The 25,580-nt window shown below is 42.8% G+C and overlaps 1 protein-coding gene across 1 annotated transcript in view; it reads left to right on the top strand.

Moving 5' to 3' along the window:
• Nucleotides 1-23,723, top strand: part of necab2 (N-terminal EF-hand calcium binding protein 2) — a 101,769-nt gene extending 78,046 nt beyond the window's left edge. The window contains exons 9-13 of the mRNA XM_071897867.1: nt 173-229; nt 17,126-17,238; nt 21,611-21,688; nt 22,562-22,653; nt 23,695-23,723. Of these exons, the coding sequence (XP_071753968.1) occupies nt 173-229; nt 17,126-17,238; nt 21,611-21,688; nt 22,562-22,653; nt 23,695-23,723 (369 nt within the window). The remainder of the gene's footprint in view (nt 1-172; nt 230-17,125; nt 17,239-21,610; nt 21,689-22,561; nt 22,654-23,694) is intronic.
• Nucleotides 23,724-25,580: the final 1,857 nt, after the last annotated feature.

The raw sequence follows: 25,580 nt of genomic DNA on the forward strand, positions 1-25,580 counted from the left end.
CCCCCCCCCGCTGCACTTCATTTTCCTTTGAACAAAAAACCCACTGTCACGCCCGCTCCTGTTCTCAGTGTGTCTACAGTGTGTCTGATGTCTCTTGTTGCTGTAGGTGCTGTCGTTGTTCTGGTTGATTGACACGTGGCTGCTGTTGTTGTTGTTGTGCTTCTCGTTGCAGACGGTCTGGTTTGATCTGCACCAGAGGCTAACAGACACAGATGGCACCACCAGCGCAGTAAGTAGACGCTAAATGAATAACCCCTTATGATGCTGCAGCGCACCGCCCCCGGGGTTCGGCGCCGCTTCTCCACAGAAACGCCGCCATCCATGACACGGCATGCCTCGGGTCGAGCGTTACAGGGGTTGAGGTGCGACTTCGCCGGGGTAATTAACAAGGGACGGCGCTTCTTCTGCAGGACCGGCGTGTTCCTGCTCGGTCCAAAAATAATTCAGGTCCCATGGGTGCTGATCCTTTGGATTGCTTCCAAGGAAATGTTTTGTTTTGTCATCTAGACCTGAATAATTTATAGGCGCCGAGTATCCGCGGGAAGAATTAATTCAGTCAAACGCGATTTTACACCATCTAACACCCACAGAGAAAATTCAGAGGCGTATCAACTGTCCCAGAAACGTACAGCACATACTGGGTCTGTGATAATGATCAGTGGTTCCTATACGAAAAGCCACAAGCACTGGGCTGCAAGCGATATCCCCCTTTTGAGGCGGCTGAAGCGTTCGGGGCGATGCGTACATCGGGAAAGGAAATCGTAAGTACAGCGGTTCAACTTTTTGACACGGCTTTCAGATATAATTTCACCCAAGGCCGCTATCTTATGCAGCACTTGTATGCCCGCACTGAAGCGGAGATAAGAGCACATAAGCACAGAGTAGAGCATAAATAGAGTCAAATGCTATCTTACAACCTTGAACAACTGCAGCCAGCATTCCATAATCACACACAAATCTCAGAGATCTCAGAGAAATACAGATTTATTTCGTCAGCATGCGCGTATATGAAACTCGCCGTTACGCAGGAATAAACATCAGATTAGAAATGTCACGGCGGAGCGGCCTGTTTGTAGGAAACAGCTGCACCTGTGGTCTGTGTCAGTAGGTGCTTGAGATGAGGATGGTATAATTCAGTATATTGATTCTTGCTCACAAAACTGCAAGCAAGTCATTTAGTCTGTTATTGAGTCCTAAAATCATAATCTTCTTAAAATAAGTGAAAAAACCTGCCAGTGGGATTAGATCATTTCACTTTTTTCCAATGCAAATCAACTTTTTTCAAGAATTTTGTAGAATTGAGTGTAATTTTCTTGATAGCAGTGCAGTGATCTGCTTTATTCTGACTGGTTTCAACATATTGACACTCATTTCTAGAAAATTCCTGAAAGAAGTGAAGCTGCATTGGCAGAATTTTTCTCTTGGTTTAACAAAAATAAGATTTGAAGGCTGAATATGAGACTAAATGACTTGTTAAGACGGGTGTTTTTTGCAGTGTGAACATCAAACACGTCTGACTACGAAGTTACACTACATTTATACCAGAATAAGCAAGGGTTGGCTCTTCCATGGCTGTCTAAACACATCATCTCTGTCTATACCTGTGCATAAACAGCCACTAGAAGACCACATCTATGCCGCAAAGAGTTAAAAACCAGATCTACAGTCGCCCGTGCCGCTTATAGCTCCTCATAAGCTGCATGCACGCACTGAGAGCTGTGAGTAAACTGTCCGGTTGCCTTGCGGGCAAGGATGCGGAAAGGTTATTACAAGAGAACGCTCGCATGCATGGAGGGGGTTTCAAGTTCTAATTTGCTTTTGAATGGCATTTTACAGTAAGTCACAACACACTTGACAAGGCACGAATTTAAACGGGCATGTAATGCACGATAAGCTGCGACCAGCTTGGTGCTAAATAGACTCACTCGGGATTAGAAGTCAGGATCTCTGGTGTGGCAATCCTATGAGTTCAACTCACACTGATGCAGCCACTGGGCTCATATAGTCTTTATAGTCCCGCAATGGCACATGCACAGTAAAGTTTTTGGACATTTTTGGGACTAACCAACTGTCCAAGTGACTTAAACTAGCTGCTGGAAAAAAAAAAAAAAAAAAAAACGACAAGGAGAGGGCAAAAGTAAGAAGCAGAAAAAGTGAATATAGAATCCAAGAAAAATAATGAACTGCAAACAGTCATCTGCAATCATCAGACACACCCCAATGTCCATGAACTAGTTACATACACCCACCATTGACTGAAAGCAACAAGGTCACGCCCGTTCTCTGGGGGTTGTCAAAAGGCATTGTGGGAAATGTAGGAAATCACTACCTGAAGTAGAAGTAGGTTGAGGGAAAGTGGATACACCGAAAAAGTTAAAAAATGCGTTTGAACACCACAAATTTCTGATATCTTAACCGCGTAAGAGCATCCGAGGGTGGATTTCTCCTTTAAGGTAACAATATTTGCACATTCACACAGATGGGGAGAACACCTCTGCTTCAGTTCCCATGGTAATACAGCAGGAGGTTCAGCAGTAGAGAGAAAAAAAGAAGCTTAATCTCACTTCTCTGCCCAAGCAACTTAGATCTCCCGTACGTTTCTGTACAACACTGCTGAGTTCATCGCTTACAAGATCACAGCTAAAAACAGGATTCACCAATGTGAAATTTCACTTTAAATCCTCCGCCATCCACCTTTCACCTCTCCTCTCCCCCTCTTATCCTACAACCTTTCATTACCATCGCCTCTCGAACCTTTCGTCCCGCAGTAACCTGCCTCTGACCCTCGATTCCTCTCGACAAGGTCGCGATCCTCTTCACCTTTACATCATTTCACCCTTCCCCCATCCGTCCTCCCTGACCTCCCGTTGCCCATCAGAAGAAAGATTCAAACTCGATTACCAACCCCTCCTCCCCTCAAAGCAATCGTATCCACGCGCGGAGGTTCGTAATAATAAGATCATATATGTAAAGCACTCCTCGCCCAGAGATGCTTTGAATCGACCGCATTAGCATGTGCGTTTACCTGCGGTGCGGCGAGCGAGCGGCCGGCAGCTGATTTCAATCACATGAAGTGGGTAAATCCATCACACGCACGCAGGATCACCTCAGTGTTGTGATCCTCGGGAGGCGTATCAGACAAGCGGAGGGGAAGCAATGAATACATGTAGAAAATATGAAGAAACAGACGGCTGAGGAAATAAACTGTTAAAAAAAAATAATAGAAAATGTAAAAAAGGGTGAGCTGGAGAGAGAGGCAGATTGCGGAGTAATAGGAGAAGATAATAGAAGAGGTGATGAGAAAAAGAAAAGGACTTAGAGACAGGAGTATGGTTCTTTGTTTTTGCAATGTTTATAAGCCCCTGATTTTTTTTATTTTAATCCCACTAGCACAATTTATTTTCTCCTCTGTGTTTTTTTTAGCATTGCATCTCATAGCTGTGCTTTCATGGCTTCACTTCTATGTTTTATCACTGCAACCAAAAGAAACATACAGTTAACTAGAAGGCACTCAGTAGAGCGCAAACCTCCGCCAACACTGAACAATTCTCCAACCTGCAAAGCTGCAGCCAACAGTTTATGTTTGTTTACTGTTTGTCTTCCGGGTTTGATTTTCGAGTTTGAGAAAATAGCATGTGAATGCAATGCTGTTTAGCAGACAATTCGGAACCCCTGAACATCGGAGTGGGACTTTCCCAGCAGCACATGAACACAACATAACAGTTAAATGGCGAAAAAATGGCTAAAAGAATCGTCTAATGACAAAAATCCCAGATCCGGATCACCACCAAATTTGAATCAACTGATCCTCAGGCTAAAGGCTATCTGTCCACCAAATTTCATCCAAATCAGTTAACAAAAAAACAGACAAACAGACAGAGGTGTAAGCATTACCTCCTTCCAAATTCATTGGCAGAGGTAACAAATAGAAACGAATAAAGCTGAGATGAATGAAAGAAGAGAGAGAGAGAGAGGTGTGGAAAACAGAACAGAGGAGAGGTGATGCATTGGCATTTGACAATACGAGGTAAGGCAAAGAGAGATGGATGGAGAGGAAGGAGATCGGAGGCGAAGACAGACACATATCAAGGGGAAAAGAGACAAGAGAGAGGATAAGGCTAGTGAGGAAAAGTGGAAGATAGAAGTGTAAGCGGGGGTGAGATCAGGGAAGGAGAGATGAAGACAGACAGCCGGGGGGCGAGAGGAGAGAGGGAGGTTCACCTGGGGACAGGCGGGAGGCTGTGAAGACTCATGAAAAATATATGAAGGGGTTATAAATATGGATATTACTGTATGAAGGGGTCACGCACTCGCTCTGTCAGAAGGTGCTCTCTCTCTCTCTCTCACACACACACACACACATCACCACCAATGCTGACTCAGTCGAGGTGCAGATCTAGTGTGAAATAGCATATGATCTTAAAAAGTGTTCAAATGTTTTACATACACTAAACACACAGTAAGCCTTGATTGTTTTTCCACCATGTAATACAGGTTTATTTTTAATTAACTTTTATTGTGACACAGCTATAAAATTAGACAGCGGTATTGATCGATTTTTTATCACTACAGCTCCTTTTCCTTTTACTGCCCATTTTATATTTTCATTAGCTATGTTCAATTAGAGTCCTTGCCAGCTTTTTTTTTTATATTGGCTGTTAATTCGGTTTTAATTCCAGCCAGCATTAAAAAAAAAAAAAAAAAAAAAAAAAGGCTCTTAAATTTGACTGGGTGAAACCTGCAGACGCACTCCAGTGGAGCAGGTGATTTAAGATGCTTACACAGGGGAACTTCCGCCATCCGCATTTCCCCATTTTGCCCGCTTCTTTAAACTTCAGGTCGCCGCCGCCCCACTCTTCGCTGAGTGGCGGATGGCGGTTCAGGGAGCCTGCATCAGCTCTTTAGTTATAGCTGTTAAACGCATCTCATCTCCTCAATCCAGTGAAGACATCCAAGTCGATCTTGTGAAACTTCTTTGAATACGAGGCGGTATTACTGTTTAAGTGGTTAATAAAAGCAGGATCACATAAAGAATACCCAATGTTGCTCAAACTGAGGCCCAGGGGCTGCAGCTGGTCCCTGGGATGTAGCTGAGCGGTCTGATATACTGCAGGTTATATTCAGGTTTAAGTTTTAATGTGAATGGGCATTAGTCAATGTCACAGTTAGCAGTCTTTTGAAGGTTATATCACCGCTCCGAGGCAGAATTCTGCAGCTCCCTGCGATACAAAAGAACCAGAAATACTATTGTGCGAAAGGACTATAGCATATATCGAATTCAGATTGACATTTCAATATCAAAGAACGCGGTGTCTGTGGCGCAAAGGTTGCCGTATTGCCATTATTTAAATCCATATTTATATTCCTCATGGTCAGTAAGTGAAGTAGGGAGAATGGCAGGCATCTGAGAGACATAATGATGTCTCCAAATTAATGCGGTGATGATTTACTGATGTTAAAATGATGCACGCGGCACCTTTAAACGAATCATATGTGGTTCAGGTAAGAATTATTAGAGGGAAATGCTCCATCAGTAGCCATCATAAAGAATCGTTATCACTATATGAGCGATCTCTATACTGTTTAAACTGCTTATTCATATGGAAATGGAGATTTTGAGGAATCGCATGTGACCGGACCATATGAGAGTCATCAAAATGAATCAGGCATGCCGGGTCTGTCTGTTTGAGAATCCTGTGTGACGGATTATTCCTCCGTCTCCTGTATTGATGTATGAGCGGTGGCACTTGTTCCCTGAACGCCTCAATCCCCCTGTCGGCTGTTTGTGTTCTTGGCGCTGGAGATTTTCTCCGTAAATTCAATAACCGCCCCTGCTTCCATTAATCAACTACTGTACAACCCACACTGCCTCTCTCTCTCTCTCTCTCTCTCTCTGTCTATTCTCTTTCTCTCTCCTCTCCTTCTCATCTGTCTGTTTCTTCTCTCTTCCCCTTTCTCTCTCTCTCTCATTCTCTGCTGCAACACAATTTAGTCCACTTAGCCTGCAAAGCCGACAGCTTGCTCTCTGTATCTCTTCCTCTGTGTGTGTGTGTGTGTGTCTCCCTCTCTCTCTCAGCTCCATATATTTTGACTTAGCCTAATGAACGCAGCCCATACTACCTTGCCTCTTCTCTCTTTAATTGACTTCATAGCCCATTTTGTTGAGGGCTTTTACCCAACCAACGACTTACTTAACCGTACCGAATGGCCCTGTTGAGTTATTTTTTTGTTTTCAATATGAAACCTTATTTGGTTTCCTCTGAGCAACAATAACGCATTTATTTTATGATCTGCATTTAATTATTAACAAACATCAAAACAGGGTAAAGCAAACAGTAAAGCTAAAACAAGCTCCCTGTTGCACCGCAAACGAGAATGTATGTAGGAAATTTTGGTAAATGGAACAGAAGGTCAAATGCAAACAACAAAACAAGAGATTTACCCAGAAGAGGATCAAAAAACTAAAGGATCAAAGCTCTGAAATACACACACACACACACACACACACACACACACACCGTACAGTGTCAGCAGTTCTGTTTTGGTGCAGGCAGTCCCAGTGATTTTAATTGTCTCTTGGAGGCCACACAGCATTATTTCACACGTACAAGGCCTCAATGAACCTGAATCACAATGTCAATATAACTACTGTACTGCGGACAATAGAGAGAGAGAGAGAGGGGGAGAGTAGGACAGCAAGAAAGATATATAGATCGAGAGAGAGAGTAAGTGGTACAGTGAGAGGAAGAGGGAGGTAGAGGGAGGGAAAGTAAACGGTAGTGAGAGACGGAGCGCTCTCCCATCGTTTTTATCTCCACTTCAGTGAAGGCAGATGAAGTTGGGGACATAATGAAAAAAACATTATGGAGACAAGAAAGATGTAAACCAAGGCGAGCATTGATTTTAACACTGGAACTGCCGACACGTCATTTTTACCTTTTTCAAATGCGCTGTATATTTAGCATTGATCATATGTGCTTACAAAATAAGTAATAACCTTATGAATCAATGGAAATGGGATTTCTTTCAACTTATTCTCACCCAAGAAAACACTACTGAGAAACAAATTGATCTTCTTTGGCCTATCGATAGGAGTTTTACATCTTTGAAATTTGTCTGTGTTACTCTATTCACTATGTTACTTTACAGTGATTTGTCCAGTTAATGAAAGTTTTATACCTTATACATGATAGATGTTGGGAAATACATTTCCAGTCCATGTCACTAAGCTAAGCATGATGGACTTGTCTGCATTCTTTGCTGTAATGTCCCATCTCTGGTGTTCATACCATTAAATAACCCTAACCCTAACCCTAACCCATGAAGAAATAGCTATATATGAGCATCAGTGCATCATTTTGTTATGCTAGGATTTCCAAGCATGAGGAACTGCTGGTTATCAGATGTCAACATCCGTCTCCTTATACCCATAAACCCTTGTGTTCTGTCCTGTAGTTGGTTCGATTATGTTCTCACTCCTATCGACCCGTACCACAACTCTCTTATTGTTCTCACCTGAGCAAACAAACTGAACTGAAGGAGTAAATGCTCCACAGTTCAAATAAATCACTCCAAACATGCTTGGTGTGAACGCGCCCCTGGATGCATACAGAGAAGGTCCACATCAGAAATGCATAAAAATCAAGAAAGGAAAAGAAAACATTTGGGAAGATGGATCGAAAAGCGTGAGACAGACTGCCATCTCCTGCAGCTGTGAGCCTAAAGAGTAAAAGAATCAGGGAAGACAGTGGGACTCCATGCAGATGTAGTAGATATAGCCTACAGTCAGGGATACAGTGGGAGGTAAATCCACCTCAACTCCGTTTATCCCCCTTTTTACTTGCAGTTGCAGTTTATCCACCTTTTTAGGCTGACATAAATCCTTAAGACCTAAATTCACATTACAGTAAGTAGTATCAAACGGATGTAAGTCATATCAGGATAGGGTCTTAGTTTTCTGAGAATAGAATTGATTTTTGTTTATATTGTTGGCTGTGTGATCATGCCTTATGATGATCATGAATTGGAGATCATAGATCATAATACAGTATATATGCAGTATGCATATATATGTGTGCATCTCATACTGTTTTGCATATAAACACTCAGGGTGGTTTGAAAAGAATACATGATAGAATGAGAAAGAGTCATACAGAGAGAGAGAGAGAGAGAGACTTACAGAGAGAATAGCGATACACTTGATGAACAGATATTCAACCATGTTGCATCAGGAGAGCGCTCACCGGGCGCTGGTATGTAGGATATCAGGATTGTGTGTGTGTGTGTGTGTGTGTGTGTGTAAGAGAGAGAGAGAGAGAGAGAGAGGCAGCTACAGACAGCATCTGTTAGCAGCGTATTAGTGAGTGAGCGATGGATAAAAAGATTGAGGAGGGTGCCTGCAATCAAAAAGAAGAATCCTTCCTTGGGAGAAATGTCAGGTGGTGTTGCATTATCAAGGCATCAGTGGCAGCTGCTATCTTAATTCTTTATGCTTCAGTAGGATCCCAGTTAGCTGATGCCTGAGCAGCAACTGCCAGTCTTCCTGGGGTCCACAAAAACACTCAGTACAATATGATAAGAATCAATAGACATTGATACTAGACATGTCAAAAAAATGACCTCTGATGAACATTTAACATGAATACAAGCCATGTAGATGCTGTTTCAGAAGCTTTTTGAATATATATTTATTTTGTATTCACATGATTTGCATAGGTAGGGAGTTTGACTCTGTAATTGCCCTGTAAATAACAGTGCGTCTAAGGAGATTTGTTCCTGCTTCATCAGGTAAAATATGAGTGGGAGGTCTGCAGTCCCACAGAGCACTTAAGTTATGAAACCTCACTGCAGCCGTTCACCCTTACTTTGCCAGGCAAGTTGACCCATTTTTATTTAGAGCAACGGTCCAGACGAAGGAAGGTGTGAGACACGCTCACACCTGAGAGCTGCACACCACAATCACAGTCTGGTGCCAGTCACTGAAGCTTCACTGAAATCATTGGAGGTGTAAAGTAGTAATCCTCTTGTTTGTTTTTTGTCAGTCAAACAGTGTGCCCAGTAGGCTACTGTGACGTCTTTCTCCTTGGATTTTCCGTTGATGCAGTTTGAGTTTCTCTTTTCTCTGTCTGTTCAGCCATGATGGCTCTCACTGCTCATGATAACTACCCAGTTCTTCTTCTGCTGATTCCAAACAAACTTCTGTAGCTGTTGCCGAGCCACAGATCCTCCAGTTACAAGCTCAATTTTAAAACCACTTTGCTACCTGTACTGCTCAAAACCGACTGGCAATTACGATTGGGCCATAGGAGAACGTATGAGCTTTCTTGTTTATTTAAAGCCCACAACTCCCCCTATTAGAGTCCAGTTTTCCCAAGAGCATTGTAGCACTAAGAGCCAGTTTCTCCAGTGACACATGGTGGAGCAAACCAAAACTTAGTACATAGGTTACATTGACTTGCAGCTTGCAACTGAACAAAATCTAACCTCACACTCATTTCTTGTGACATAATTACCATTTTAAGCCCCTAGTCTCACTCCAGTAATCCAGTGAAATCGCCTGAAACAAGAAAATAAAAAATGTCAGTTTCTTTGTGCTCACTAGGAGCATCGAGTGTAGTGAGGGGTTGCAAACCAGAAAGGTTGACCACCACCGCTGTAAGTGAACTCCTGCCGGCTTGTAGGATAGTATGTATTCGTCTACTCCCACTGCTGCAGTCAGCAGGTCAGGATACTGAGCCATACTACAGTCATCCATCTATCATTGCAGCCCAAGGAAAGATATGCAAATCACCCCCTGAACTAATGAAGGGGATCTTTCTTTCTTTTTTTTTCTTTGTTTGAATAAATGAGGGATTCCTTAGAAAGGAAGAGCCCAGAGAGAGAGAAAGAATAATGGAGAGAGAGAGAGAGAGTGAAGGAGACTGAAGAAGGACAGGGATGTTGGAAAAGGAAGGATGAGTAGGAGAGAGGAGCTGGAGGAGTTTTTCGAGAGAGAGAGAGAGAGAGAGAGAGAGAGAGAGAGGGAAATTTGTGGGCCGAGAAAGCAGCGTGATGGAGGGAGACCGCAGGAGGGAGGATGGAGGATTTCCAAGGAAGAGGAAGGGGGAGGTGTGCAGCCGAGAGACATAAGGAACGACAGAACTGGGGCATTGTAGAGAAGTGGGGAAAGGAAGGAAGAGAGAGAGAGGGAGAGAGAGAGGGATTATGAGGATGCTAAGGGGTTGGGAAAGAGAGAAAGTGTGAGATGAAGACCTGAATGTGGGTAACTGGTATTTCCCAGTTCCCATGGTAACAGTAGACTGATGTGACCCCCCCCCCCCCCCCCCCCCCAACATACCCTCACACATCTTTCTTCTACTCCCATTTTCATACCCAGTGGGATAACATCCCACACTGCAGCATACGTAACACACACACACACACACACACACACACACAATGCAGTATACATATACATATGATTGATGGTGATGATCTCTGCATATTTTATCTAGTTTCAATGCAGTACCACACTGGGGGCTATATGTGAAGAGGATGAGAGAGAGAGAGAGCAAGGAGAAAATGGAGTATGATTGCTCTGCTATTTGTGTATATACAGCATATTTAAATTACTTTTCAACTCAGCACCTATTCATAATAACATTTTGTGTCAGTATGTGTTCTTACTGAAGGAATACACAGAGTTTTTGGGAGTTTGGCCCGTTGGTCAATTTACCTGTTAAGTGATGAGAACACAGACACCAAAATCATCCATGTGTCCCTGGTAGATCATCCAGTGCTCCATGCTAACACTTTAGCTACACTATGTTGACTGATAGTAGGCAAAAGTAAGAAGATTGACCTTTAAGTAATAAAAAATTTTATTGTATGGCCTAGATTCATGCATCGTAAAATTTAAATACCATTAACTCAATATAGCTATTTAGTCAGGTTTATTTTAGGAACTATTTCAGATGTGCAACCGCGTATTCATCCACTGCGCAGTGATTTTTAGCTCACAGTCTCCCATCTCTCACCACCTTCACCCCCTATGAAAACAGAGAAAGTATTCCCTGGTAGTTCAAAACAGTACATCATTTTTATACCATATTTTGTGCACATTTTGCCAATCTCTTACACTAAACTGCCATACTTAGCTACATATCAGTTAAAATTACTTACTATCTAGCTTTAGATCTGCTACAAGTTCTGATTTTCTCACTTTTGAGATTATGCTAGTCGCGTACTATCACTCAACATAGTGCATGCTAAAGTGCTAGCATGGAGCACTGGAGAGAGAAGAATAGCAGATAGAGGAATAGAGGCTGCACAGAGGCTGAAAGTGACTGGGAAGAGAGAGAGAAATTAATGATATTTACACAAGCCCCTGAACGGGACTCCACATATCTTTACGACACTGTGATAGTGAGACGCTCGTCTCATCAAACAGACTTATAGAGTCAACAACCTCCTGTAAAAACACACTCGCGTGTGCATGTGCACACATAAATGCACTCTGCATGCAATCATTTCCAGGCTTTACAGGCACAAGGAGAAAACACTCCATTACAGATAATCTTGCTGACACAACACACATGCACACAATAAATAGATGCTGGCAGAGCAAATCGATTATATCATATATGGCAGATAGTAAGCTCAAGGCAGTTCTTACATGATATAAAGTAATGAGCCAAGGAACTCTGTCAAAGGTCTATGCATATTTTAAAATTGGTGGGCCTTAAAGGAAAATCCACCCTTGGATGCTCTTGGATTGTTAGATATCATCTATTTTTGGTTATTTTGTGACAAAGTGTTGCACTTTACTTGGTGTATCCACTTTCCCTCAACAACAAAATGCATGGTGCATCACCAATAGCTGTTTTGTGTTGCAGTGTTTTAGGCTGGATTCCAAATAGGTGTATGGTATGATAGTTAGAATGAGCCAAAAAGGTGAAAAAGTCATTTTTCATTTCACTGTGACTATGGGGAATTAGTTGGAACATTCTGCCATACTAATGCTAAGGCTGAGAGAGGATTTTACAAAGGCAAACTGTGGGAAAAGAGTGGAATACAAAAAGCTACATTTCAGAACAGTACAATGTTAACCTCAAAGACACTGCACAAGCACAAACATGCAGCAAGAAGCAGATATAACAGCAGTCGGTTGGTTCATGTAAGACTCACTAGCAGGCAGACTTGTCGTAAAACTTCCAGCAGCGAAAAAAGCTATTCAGTGATTTTTACTGCAACAGCTGTGGAACAATTTATATTAGCCTATTTTAATGTCAGGGCTGCAGCAGCACAGCCAACGACCCGGCTCTCCTAATCAAAGGCACAGCACTCTGAAACAAACACTACTTAAAATCTGCAAAGTGTTTTATAAACCCGGACTTTACAGCATGAGGGCTTTTGCACATCTAAATAGTTTTGTTGAAGCGTGCTTAGAGCTTGGTGCAAAACTCTTTAGTACAAAATGTTTCTGCTAGAATTCAGAATGAATTTGGACCGATGCTGAAGGTGAGTGTGAGAGCATCCTAGGAGTAAAGGTTCATTTTCTAGTTCATAGCCCATAACACTACAATAAAATCACCTGGGTGTATAGAAACTATCAATTCTGCAGGTCCACAAAATCTCCCACTCATTGTCTATGGAGCAGCTCCAGACTTCACATCTTGATGACACTAGAAGTTTGACTCTTAGGCCACATCCACACTAATACGTTTTCGTTTTAAAACGCATAACTTTTGCTACGTTTACGCCTAGCGTCCACACTACTCCGGCGTTTTCGGACCCCTAAAACGGAGACTTTTGAAAACGCTGCTGACCCCGTTTTAGTTCGAAAACTCCAGGATTGCGTTTTAGTCTGGACGGGTGGAAACGGAGACTTTTGAAAACGATTACGCAGACGCCCACGTTCGCTTCCTGATTGGGTCTTATCAGTCACGACGTCCGCCTTGACCGCCTTATACTCGTGTGTTACTTTCAGTAACAGTTCCACCTCGTCGTCGGTCCAAGCAAAGAAATCTCTGGTCGTACTTTTCGCCATTGCTGTTCTTCCTCCGTAGTATTTTCTGCAACTAAGCAACCAACCACAGAGTAGACAATCTGCTTCCTGTTTACACCGGCACGCGCATGCCCAGTGTACGTGAATGGTCATGTGATATGCATTTTCAGGCGTGTTAGTATGAGCGGAGATTATTTCTGAAACGCTTGTGTGGACGGAGATCGTTTTCGTTTTAAAACGCCGTTTTAAAACAAAAACGTATTAGTGTGGATGTGGCCTTACTTCTCGTTTCTGGCTTTGGGAGCGAGTTATTCATTTTCACAAATATTAACTGTACTAGATGACAGTAATAACATAGTTTCTGAGTGATATTCATGTTGAATTTGTAAATCCTGACCTTACAGTCAGGCATATGGAATGTCCATATGCCTGATTGTCATTCATAGTAAAATATAAATATTCTCAGTTCTCCTAAAATTGCAGTGTTGTATTTCTTTACACAGCATGGTGGAAGTCACCATTACATGGAGATCTGAGCAGTTTAGGATGATTTCCTCAGCACTATTGTATTCCCTGGCCATTAAAACAAAGGTATAGACACATTTTTTCAATGCTATCATGGACAGTTCAACAAATACACAGGAAAACCCATTTGCTGGCAATGGCAGAAAGAAAACTAACAACCAAGGCCGATCAGTACCATTCTTGCAATGGCTCCAATTTTAAAAAATGATGGTGATTTTATGCAAATCTGAATGATTCATGCACATTTTGCCTGCACTGTTATTGGCAGTTGCAGAGTAGTAAACAAGGTATTGAAAACAGAAGCGTTAGAAAAGGTTATAATGCATTCATAATGTATTACCATTACAGTCACAGATATGGCTTTGACCCTGACCTTTCTAACAGTGGTAAGTAGGACAGTGAAAATAGAGTCAGAGTGCTGGAAGCTCTTGATTTATCACCTGTGCAGGGCCACAGTGTCAGAGGGGAGCAGATGTAATAGCAGTGATTCGGTCAGGGAGGCAGGATGGCTAATGGAGTGGTAGTGATTAGATTTACAGAGGCTGCTGGGCAATGTAGTGTTTCTAATTGAGTTGGTAGGACGTCTGTGTGTGTGTGTGTGTGTGTGTGTGTGTGTGTGTTTGTGTGTGTGCAGGATGAGGGCACAGTGGGGGGGGGGGTGTGTATGTATGTGTGTGTGTGTGTGTGTATGAGCGAGAGAGAAAGGGAGAGTCTGCAGAATGTGTGTGTGTGTGTGTGTGTGTGTGTGTGTTCATACAGTAAGCCTGGTCTTAAGGTAGAGTGCAGCAGGGCGGATATAATTCTGTCAGGTTCTATCACTGTATTGTTCCTGTGTGGTTCTATCTCATACACACATATGCACCCATTCATGCATATGCAATCATTCATTCATAAATCATAACGCACACACACACACACACATTCACACTTCTTTACTGACAAACAGCCAGATGTAGATGCTAGCAGCTTAATGTTGCAGTAATGTCGTTACCTCATGACAGCAATTTAGGTTAATGACAGCAGATAAACAGTGATGTCAAGAGATAAACAGAGTCATTACATGCCAATGAAGCACACGATCACGGCGATAGAGACACACACACACACACACACACATACACACACACACATGCAGGTACACACAGATGTTGCAATGTGCTTTAAAATGCAATGCATGCACATATACAGCCTGTAAGAACTGTATCTAATGATAGCTAAATATAGATCTCTCTCTCTCTCTCTCTCTCTCTCTCTCTCTCTCTCTCTCTCTCTCTCTCTCTCTCTCTCTCTCTCTCTCTCTCTCTCTCTCTCTCTCTCTCTCTCTCTCTCTCTCTCTCTCTCTCTCTCTCTCTCTCTCTCTCTCTCTCTCTCCTCTCTCTCTCTCTCTCTTCTTTACTGGCATGTTTGTTTTACATCAAGCTATTTCCAGCTCCCAAACAGCAGCATAATCTAATATGTACTATCTGTCTGGGTAATAGCAATAACAGGCCCTGTGTATGCACTCCCAAACTATAATTTAAAGACAACTGTGCATATTTCCCATTACAGAGAAGAAGAGTGAAAGATGAAACAATCGAATCAGAAAGTGGCAAGAAAGCAAAGGCAGACACTAAACAGCAGCCTCCGGGGGTTCACCGACACGATTTGCCTTCCAAAGTACCTTGAAACACAAGAGCAGCAGCAGCGATTTCCATACGGATAAATGGGATTTAATCACATTTGTATTCGAGAAGAGACGCAGAAGTGCAAGGGGATGCTCAACTTTCCTGGTAATGAGGACAGAGGGAGATCAGCGGGTGGGGAGGAGGGAGGAGGAGAAGAGTGGGAGAAAGGACAGAAGACGTGGAAGAGGGAGAGAGGAATGGAGGAGGAAAGAGAGAGGAGTGGGAGGAGAAAGGGAAGGAGTGGAGGTGAGGAGGAGGAGAGGAGTAAAAGAGGAGAGAGAGAGTCAAATTAACTCATTAAGCACTTTTAACAGGTTGGTCATAAATTTAAGAGATAAAAACAAAGACAGAACAAATACTTCCTCCACCCTAAAACACTTAAAAAAACAGCTATTGGCAATTGACCTCTCATATCTGGGCCCAGGTTTTTGTTTGGTGTTGTATTTTTCTTATTCCCGATGATACCGGGTGGAGACTCGTTCTCTTGTTGTAGCGATAACCCTAACCCATTGAAGATCACAAACTGATGATATATAACAGTCTAAGAGTATTTTTCCTGTAAGATACGGTGTGTGCTTGAAGTGTGTGCTGTGTGCATATGAGCCCATACATGTGTGTATGTACATGGATTTGTGTCTGCACTTTGTGTGTGTGTGTGTGTGTGTGTAGGCTGTTAGTAGCTCGCAGATACGGCAGATTGTTAGAACGACAGCTCAAAATGGGTTTGATTGACAAACCATGACAGGCTCACTGACATGAGCTCATCTTAATGATGAATAGTAATGATACCCCAACCTTCTACAACATGTGTGTGTGTGTGTGTGTGTGTGTGAGAGAGAGAGAGGCCGAGAGACAGAGATAGAGCCTGTATGTGTGACCATACCTGTGTGTATGGGTGTGCACGAGTCGTTTTGTGTGTGTGTGTGTGTGTGTGTGTGTGTGAATACATATACGTGCACATGGATGTGTATTCTGGAGTCTCAGTGAGAAACTGTTATCTGGGTCATAGTGGATGAATTTTTAATTGTACTGTAGCAAGCTAACACACAAAAAGCTGAAGATAGCGAGCCGTGTTATGCTAATCTCATCTGATCGAACCGATTGCAGTGATACTACTTTGGTTCTCCTTGTAATAAATGGGATTTGTACAAACGATAGCAACCATTCTCGCTCTGGGCTCTCTTACTGCACGACCCTTTTCCTCTTTCCCATACACACACATGCTTGCAGAGACACACACTTCCACACAGTAAGAAGCCTCCGCCACATACTGGACTATTGGGAAGGGAGCTGTATTACAGAAAGAGCTCAGATGGGACATATCAGTGTTGCAACAGATTTGTCCAATCTCTCTCTCACACACACACTCACACACACACACACACAGGTAGATTGCATTTGTATTTGTCAGATTATGAATGTTTTGCCCTTGCTTGCAGGAGATGGGGATTGTGGGAGGGAATTAGGCAGCGACGGCGCCGTGTGATCCGGCCTCAGAGAAATCGCTCAGGACTGTAGTGGGAGGATAACCAATTGCTTTAGATGAAGCCACATAATAAATGTGACTTTCCTAACTCATAGAGGCTTTGCAGTTGCATCACAAATCTCCTGGCAACCACAGCTGGTGCCATCATGGAGGTCCATCATAAGCTAGCTAACTCGCCAGCAGGCTAATTTAGCAAAACGACAGATAGTAATGTTCATATGCAACTGCTACATTAGCTAGTGAGCAAATAAATATGTTAGCATCAAGACAGCCAATGGTTAGCTGAGCAGATACTATGGTTAGCTCGCTAACGCTAACAAGCTGACAACATTGTTTTTTGTGTTGTCCGTTTATACCAGACCCCAGGGTGTAACTAACATAACAGATATCTGTCCAAAATTGACCCCTCTCTCTCTCCCCCCCCCCCCCCTCTCTCTCTCTCTCTCTCTCTCTCCCTCTCTCCAGTCCTTGTTACTGATTCGTCAGGAGATGGTGGTTTCCCAGAAGAAGCTGGGAGATTTCTGCGAGGCTCTGAAGCAGTACCTGAAGAACGTCTCTGCTCAGAGAGACTGCTTCCAGTAAGTATCACTACTGCTCTGCATTTACACAACTACTACTGTTACAACTGCACCAATACTACTACTATTACCATCACTGCTGCTACAGTGTGCAGTATTGATTCTAATAAGCGCATTAAATTTGAGCGGGTTTAAGGGGAGAGACTATAAAGTGTGCATAAAATGTCTGGAATTTCGTTCTTTACACATGTAATCCCAATAATTTTTTCTACATTGTCATAAATGTGCTCCATGTTCAATGTCAGGACCTCGCTATATTCAGAACCTTATTAAGTACAACCTCATCCAGCTCTGGTCGTAAGGCAATAAAATTTTTATTCTATTCTATTCTATTAAACTTACATGGATTTTCTCAGTATTTTTAGTGTGTGCGTATAATTCAGTTAAGCTTTCAGCAAGCGTTTCATCATTATAATGTTTCCCAAGTCCGAAAAACTGCCATAATTCCCAGGTGGTTTGGATTAGTGAGGTAGGCTGCTAATATAGTGTCACCTACCCCCTGCCTGTAATATTGTACCTGTAATATAGCCTGATATATATCCACTGAACTTATCATGAGCCTCCAATTCCTCCCACTCTGAGCCTTAGGGTGCTGTGAGACAGCCTAATATCCAGAGAGATTTCTCCAAATCCCAGACCCAATATACTGTATGCACCGTCCAAAGTCATATTCTGCATATGCCCTTGGTGAGCCTTCCAGGTTTTGGCTCTACTTCATATGTTCTTTTTGTATTACAATCTCGCACACCAGTTATGGTGTGTGAGATTGGTTTTTGGGATAATGGCTCTGTGAGGGCTTTAGGGTCAGAGGCGGAGGTGAATGGGGTTGACATCTCCATTTTAACACAAATTACACAGTGCTATTGCCTTATGACCAATACATATGGGGTAAATTTAAGACATATAACACCTGGCATTTTTATTGTCCAGAAATCATTTAAATTGAGCAGTAAATAGCACCGCTATTGTCAATGGTTGTCTGGCAAACAAGACATCCCTAACAGCAAGGTCAACATATATCATTTCATCCAGTTGTATTTCACTTACAGGTTGAAGATTTGTGCAAAATTTGTATACAAATAGTGGCATTTAGTGTCCAATCTGCTCATCAGAGGGAGTGACATAGCCAACCAATGTATGACAATATGTATCTCAATTCAAAAAGGGCTTTATCCAATCGAAAACCCATCTCTTATGATAGTCTTTCAGAGATTGAAGATTTAATTTAAGTGTTAATTGAAATTTTCTTCAGTACAGCTTAAGCTAAAAACGTAGAAACACCAGACTATGCCATACAATATTCACATTTAGAAGTCCCGGGCAATAAGGATGATTCCACATGAATTTGTCCATATCCCAGCTCCATTCCAATTTATCACATTTTGCACTCTCCCAATAGAAAAGTGCCAGTACATTCTGTCATAAAAAGGGAAACGTCAAAGGATTCCTAAGTGACCTCTAATCTATCTAACAAGCCATGGTTCATGCTTGTGGGTAGAAGCTGTTTCAGAGCGCAGGAGTTCTGCACAAGTTGCTCTAAAATCTCCATCTGCACGGAACAAGCTGGAAAGCGGAACATGCCGGAGGTTTTGGAGTCTCTGCACACTTTTCTTTATCTTCGTGTCGGGTCCAGATGTCACAGACAGAGGCAACAGAGAGGACAATGTAGCCTATGATTATGGAAATTATGCATTCAGCCATATCCAATTGTTTCTTCTTATGTGAAGTGCTGTGTCTCCATCTCACGCTGTTACGGAGAGGTTGACCCCACTCTCAATCAAAGCCCGGGAAGTGATGAGATTTTTTGATTAAGGGATTGGTGGATGGCTATGTGAAGAAACTTGAAAGAGTCCATTCTTTCCATTATACCTGGCCGCTGCACACCAGGAGTGTTAAATCTCCCCTGCTGCTGTGAAAGTCAATTCCTGGCTTCTTGTTTGACTGAGGTTAAGTTGTTATCCCAGCACCACATTGCCAGCTTATTGACCTCTATCCTAAAAGCCATTGTCCTTTATCATATTGTGTCATCTGCAAAGTACAAAAATATCAGAGTCTGAATGAGATACACAGCCATTAATATGTTGTGATCAGAGGAACAGAGACAACACATTATTCATCTGAACAACCCCTTTCCTAATCCAATAATGCACCCCAGTCACACCCAGCTTCTGGAGGCACAATAGCATTAAATGCTGAGCTATAGTCAATAAATGGAGATACATAGGATAAGTGGAAGAGGTGCTGTGGAGTACACACGATGGTCGAGGTCAATGGAACTGGCCTACAGTCATTCAGATTGTGTTCTCTGCATGCTCTTTGCATTAGATCGTTCACTAGCATGTTGGTACCTTACAGTCAGAGTTTAGAAATATCAATAAAACGATACTGTAGCAAGTTGGCCAGCACAATGCTTACAGGTAGCTGTGGTAAATAATGGATGAGGGAGATGAAGGTGTCTGAATGGAGGAAGCCTACTCCGCTGATTACCTCTGAATAGACATTTTTTTCTCTCTTTAGTGTGCTATCTGTCATTCTTCATCTCTTCTTGCTTCACAAACTAACAGTTTTTTATACAGTATTTATTTTGTCTCTGCCTTCCCTCCTCATTATCTTTTAGCATGTGTGTGCATGTGTGCCTGCATGCGCACACACACACTTAATTATAACCTTCAGCAGAGCTCATACAATTAAAGTTATTTCTTTCAAAGCCCCTTGGAGATGTGTAGCAGCCTGTCCCCCCACTGCCCTCTTCAGGTTCAGGGGAGAACTGCAGGGACAGACTGATCACTTCCTCCCCATTTATACCATCAGGTTCCATTCACACTGTTGAGCCCAAATGATGAAATCTAATATTCAGATTACACTAAATACTAGACAAACTATCATATTTACGTGTCCAGACAGAGGCTCTGAATGCCAGCTAGTGCCTACCTAGCCCAAGTGGATTTCATCTTCATCTCCATAGTAAGATCATTTCAGTAAGTGAAATAGGTGAAGCGCCTCACGAATAGAAACAATCATATTTGGTCATACACTCAATGGCCACTTTATTAGGTACGCCTTCCCATTCTAGAGGTTAAGTTACTGTTGATGTAAATGGTAGAATGAGCAGGGTTAGGGTTGATGTACGTGACTTTGAACGCAGTGTGATCGTTTGAGACTCGCTGGTTCCAGCATCTCAGAGACGGCCGACCTCCCGGGATTTCCGTGCCTTGCAGTGTCTAGAGTTTATTGTGCAATAAACAAAACACATTCAGTCAGTTGTACTCCTGTGGGCAAAAATGCCTCGTCGATGAGAGAGGTCAGGGGAGAATGTCAAGACTCGTTCAGGCGGGCGAGCCTCGGAGGGGCATCTCAGAACGTACTGTACATCTCATCAAACCTTGAAGCAGATGGGCTACAACAGCAGAGGACCGTGCCGGGGTCAACTCCTGTCGGCTACGAGCAAGAAGATGAAGCTACAGTGGACACATGGTCACCAAAACTGGATGACTGAAGAGTGGAAAAATGTCGCCTGGTCCGATGAATCCTGTTGTGGTGTGCTGATAGCAGGGTGAGAATTTGGCGTAAACAACATGAATCCATGGATCCATCCTGCCTTGTTTCAAGAGTACAAGCTGTTAGTGGTATAATAGGGTGGGGAATGTTTTCTGTTTTCTTCTTCCGTGTGGCGGAAAAACCTGCAAGAACTGAGTGATGCCATCAAATTGGCATGGACCAAGATCCCTGTGGATCATTTCCAGCACCTTGCTGAATCCATACCTCAAGGAATTCATGCTGTTCTGAAGGCAAAATGGGGTCCTGGACAGTTGGCCAATAACAATCAACTCTCCACATTTGCACTGACCCTGTCACACACTGTTCCTTCGCATTATTGCGAGTTAAGTTCCACTTTTACTGATGGGATGTAATTTCCGGGCCCTCATCTTGGTGATGTTAAGTGCTGTACCATCAATATACTGCAGGGACAAGAAACAACTCATCTTTTTCTCATATCCAAACCACTGTCTGGTGTCTGTATCTGTTTTATTACAGCAATATGTGTTTAATGTGTACTTGTCGCGACTTCTATTACCAATCTCTGCCACTGCCTCATGTCCTCTCCATCCTCCCATTCTCCATGCTTCTCCTCTTTTTCTCCTGCTCATCCTTTGTTCTCTCTCTCCCCCTTTTTGCAACGTTCACTCTCTACCTTCCTTACCATGCTCCCTCCCTTTCCGCTATTCTTAATCTCTTTCTCCCCTCTCTCTCGACCTACCCACCACTTACTCTATCACTCTATACTTGCACCTCTCCTTCTCACCTCCTCTTCCCACCATCATCCCTCCCTTTCCACCTGACCGTCTCTAACCCCTTATCCTCTCTACTCCAGTGTGACTGCGGTTCGTCTGCCAGACGGTCTATCCTTTGTGGTCTATGAGTTCTGGGATGGAGAGGAGGAGTGGAAGAGGTGAGTGTTCAACCACATCTTCCAAAATCTTCATCTTACAGTAAATCTAAGTCCCTAGCTAATATCTAACTCTTATCCATGCCATTATTAAATTATTTTAAATTTTCTCTGATTCGCGCTAAGACGCTTTAGAAAAGCCCACCACATTTAAAATTGTTCGCCTTAGCAGTTTTGCCGTGAACAAAATGAATGATCCTAAAAATGAGCTACAGCAACAGCCAGAATAAAACGTCTGGAAATGCTGACAAAGGCCCAGGGCTGAAATATGTTTCTTTCCCACTGCTGTACCACATTAAAGGTATTAAAACTAATTTGTAAGTGTGGACATTCATTTTGTTTTGAAAATGCCTATGAGTCAGCAGCCAGCTCCCTCTGAAAGTTTTTTTGGAGTCAAGCACGGCATTCCCTTCCTTCCATTGTTTTGCATTGATTGGCGATAGCCAAAAAAAACGAAAACTCTCACTTTTCAAGTTCTCCCATTACTGTCATGAGCCTGTTGGAAAAATTGCTGCATTCCACATTTAATTAGCATTCTTCAACCATTCCCTCAGCCTGAAGTTGCTGAAGCACTTCAGTTACGTCAGGTCATCATGATTTAGTGATGGTGCTGGTGCTGGGCACGAGGATGGGCTGCTGATGTAGCTGTCTGCTGATCGGAGTTTCTGCCCTACTGCTCCCAGCATCTCATTGCCATTAATATTTCAACTCTTACAGTAAAGGCTAAGGGCAGTGCTAAGCGGTGTGTGGCTGTGTGTGCTTGTGTGTGTGCATTTATCCAAGCGTGTGTGAATGGCTGTGTGGATGTGTGTGTGCGTGTGCATACGTTTGTGTGTGTGTGTGTGGGTGCTTTCTCACCCCCTCCTCTGTTCCCAGGCACCTCCAGTCGGCCCCCACCAAAGCCTTTCAGCATGTGAAGGTGGACACACTGTGCCAGCCGGAGGCCGTGTCTACTGTAGCCGTGCCAGGTCAGTGGTGCAATACTACAGAACACAACAGAGCAGAATAGATTAGAATAGAATAGAACAGAACAGAGCAAAGCAGAACAAATTAGAGCAGAACAGCACAGAACAGGATAGCACAGAACAGAATAGAATAGAACAGAACAGAATGGGTCGAAAAACAATACAGAACAGAATAGAACATGGCAGAATAGAAGAGAACAGAATAAAATAGATCAGAACAACACAGAATAGAATAGATCAAAACAGAACAGAACAGAATAGAACAGCACAGAACACAACACAACGGAATAGAGCAGGGCAGAATAGAGCAAAACAGAATAGAACAGAACAAAATACAAGAAATCAAAACAGCACAGAACAGAATAGAATAGATCACAACAGAACAGAACAGAATAGACCAAAACACAACAGAACACAACAGAACACAATAGAGTAAAGTCTACAGTCAGTTCAGTTCAGAGTGGAATAGAAAGAATGCCTCAACAGAACACAATAGAACACAATTCAGGTTGTGGAGGAGAATTATGTGATAATGCAGTACACTCATAATCCTGAGAGGCTATTTAATACTTATAGTCAGTCAGGCTATTGGCCATGTAATTACTTGAAGCTCAGAGCCATTCTGAAAAATGCAGAAAGTAGAGCGGCCTGGCTCTCTGGTGTATACTTTGCAAATGGTACCATTCAAAACAACTGACACTGGCACACATCCATGGCCTGAGGCGGAGGCTGTCAATGGCTTGAGGTGATGGCTGGCAGAAAGCCACTCAAAGCTGTAATCTGTTTCTAGCTGTACCTTTCTCTTCTCTAACTCTCGTTTTTTGATCCATCTCTCCTCACCCACCATCCTCTGTTCTTCTCATTCCTTTCACTCCATCTTCGTCTTTTCTCTGCCTCTCCAAATCTCAATTTCTCCTCGTCTCCATTCATTCTCCGTTTCCTCTGCGCTCTACGCTTCTTTCTCTCTCGGCTCCCACCCACTGCTCATCTTCCTTTCAATCTCTCTCTCCTCATCCCTCTCTCTCTCTCTCTCTCTCTCTGCAGCCGCCTGGTGCAGCCTGAACAGGGACTGAGCATGAAGATGTTCAACCACACGCCACGACTCCTGGACACTCCCTCCTTAACTCCCTCCCTCCCTCAATCTCCCACTTTCCCTCTTATTTCTCACCCTCCCCCCTCCCAGCCCCCACATCCCTTAACTCTTTTTGTAAGTACATGTTTACACAGTGCAAATGAATGGTGTCAACTGCAGTGAATATTGAACAGTGCATTTAAAAAAAAACGTGAGATTACTTACGTGCGTTCGCATCTCACCGTGGTAGCTGGCTGGCTCAAGGTATTGGGTGGTTTTCGTGCTCTGGTCACCTCACGGAGTAGCTTCGGGCCACTGTACGGTGGACTGTGTCATGTAGCAAGGACCCCGGGGTTGAGTTTTTCATGTAGCAGTTAGCGTTTTGGGTAGTGCATTTGGGGATCAAGCATTTTTTTCTCTCCTATTAGGACTGAGTTTACCGTAGATAGTAGATATTTTAGAGCTCATCTGTAGCTGTCATTTCATGGTAGATGTTCATTCCACGTAGATGGAAAGATGTGTTGAAATAACAGGGTTTGTTGTCGCTAACTAAACACATGCAAATGTGTTAAAAAAAACACACAAAGCATGAAGTATAAGTAGTAAAATGTGTTGCTATTGACCTTATTCCCATGGTGGCCATTTTGAGTGAGGCCTTCAGATAGTCCTAACAGTTATCAAATTAGCTAGCAATCTTAGAAACAACTACAATGTGCTTGAATTCAGCATGAAGATTAGCTAGCTTACTAGCTAGGTAGCTACTACCTGCCTAGGCTAAATTCTGGTAGCTAGCTACAGTGGGCCAAATATATTAGCTTACCTTAAAATGTGAACTGTATGTCTGTGGATTCTTGACATTCATTGTTTCTGAAACTTCAGTTTGGAATCTGTGAAATGATAAATGTTCCCAACGTCTGTATGAAGTGCATGTTGGCACACAACAGTAGGACATAGCCGGGCTGCATTTGCTCTCCAAGAAAGAGTTTCCCACCCAGAGTCGAGAGTAACGCTAGTTCAAAATGGCTCCTGTGGAAACAAGGTGTCAACATGTATCAGCATATTCAACATGTGTTTAGTTAGAGACAGCGCCGGTTTTTAAGAGTGTGCAGACACCACAGTTTATCCCACGTAGGACTCGGTTGACACGTACATAGCAGAAACAAGTGGAGGTGAATCAGTTTAGGATGTATTTCTCCATGTAGCTTTCATTTCATGTCCAATAGTAACGATTTGGGGTTTAGAGTCGAATCTCTGTAGAGCGTTGGCTTCAGGGTCATTCAAGAGGTGAGATGAATGGATCGCTTTGCTGTCAAGGGATCATTTCTGACTTAATGAAAGAGTCCACTGCTACCTTGAAACAGAAGGATAGATAATAACTAGAGAGATAGAGGTAGCAATTCACTGTTCTCCATCATGCAGCTAAAGTTTCTTTTCTTTTTGCCTTCTGTTTGTGTATTCTACGTCTGAATTGGCGATGGGTAGCCTATATTAGCTGTATAAGTCTAGTAGAGATTTTACATATGAAAACATTGTTCTATTATGATTATATTTGTATTATTGACGTATTTTAGTGCTACGGTGCAAATTTTTCCTCAGTGGAAGTGGCGGTGGCTTTATAGGCACTGCAGCTCCTCACATCAGTTTGTTTGAATCAGAATATTTATCCATAGGAAACTTCAGACTGAGATACCCATCTGAATGACATTAATATAAAGCCTTAAACGTCACCACATGGTAGGGGAGGTCGGAAGGGGTTTCAAACGATGACTTTCTCTTTTGATGCGATGTGAACTCCCAGTAAGCAGGGCAACACCCACTAAGGGACTTTCAGAGTAGACCTGGTATACTACTGTGCAGG

The sequence above is a fragment of the Centroberyx gerrardi genome, chromosome 4 (genome assembly GCF_048128805.1).
Source record: "Centroberyx gerrardi isolate f3 chromosome 4, fCenGer3.hap1.cur.20231027, whole genome shotgun sequence".
NCBI classification, from domain to species: Eukaryota; Metazoa; Chordata; class Actinopteri; order Beryciformes; family Berycidae; genus Centroberyx; species Centroberyx gerrardi.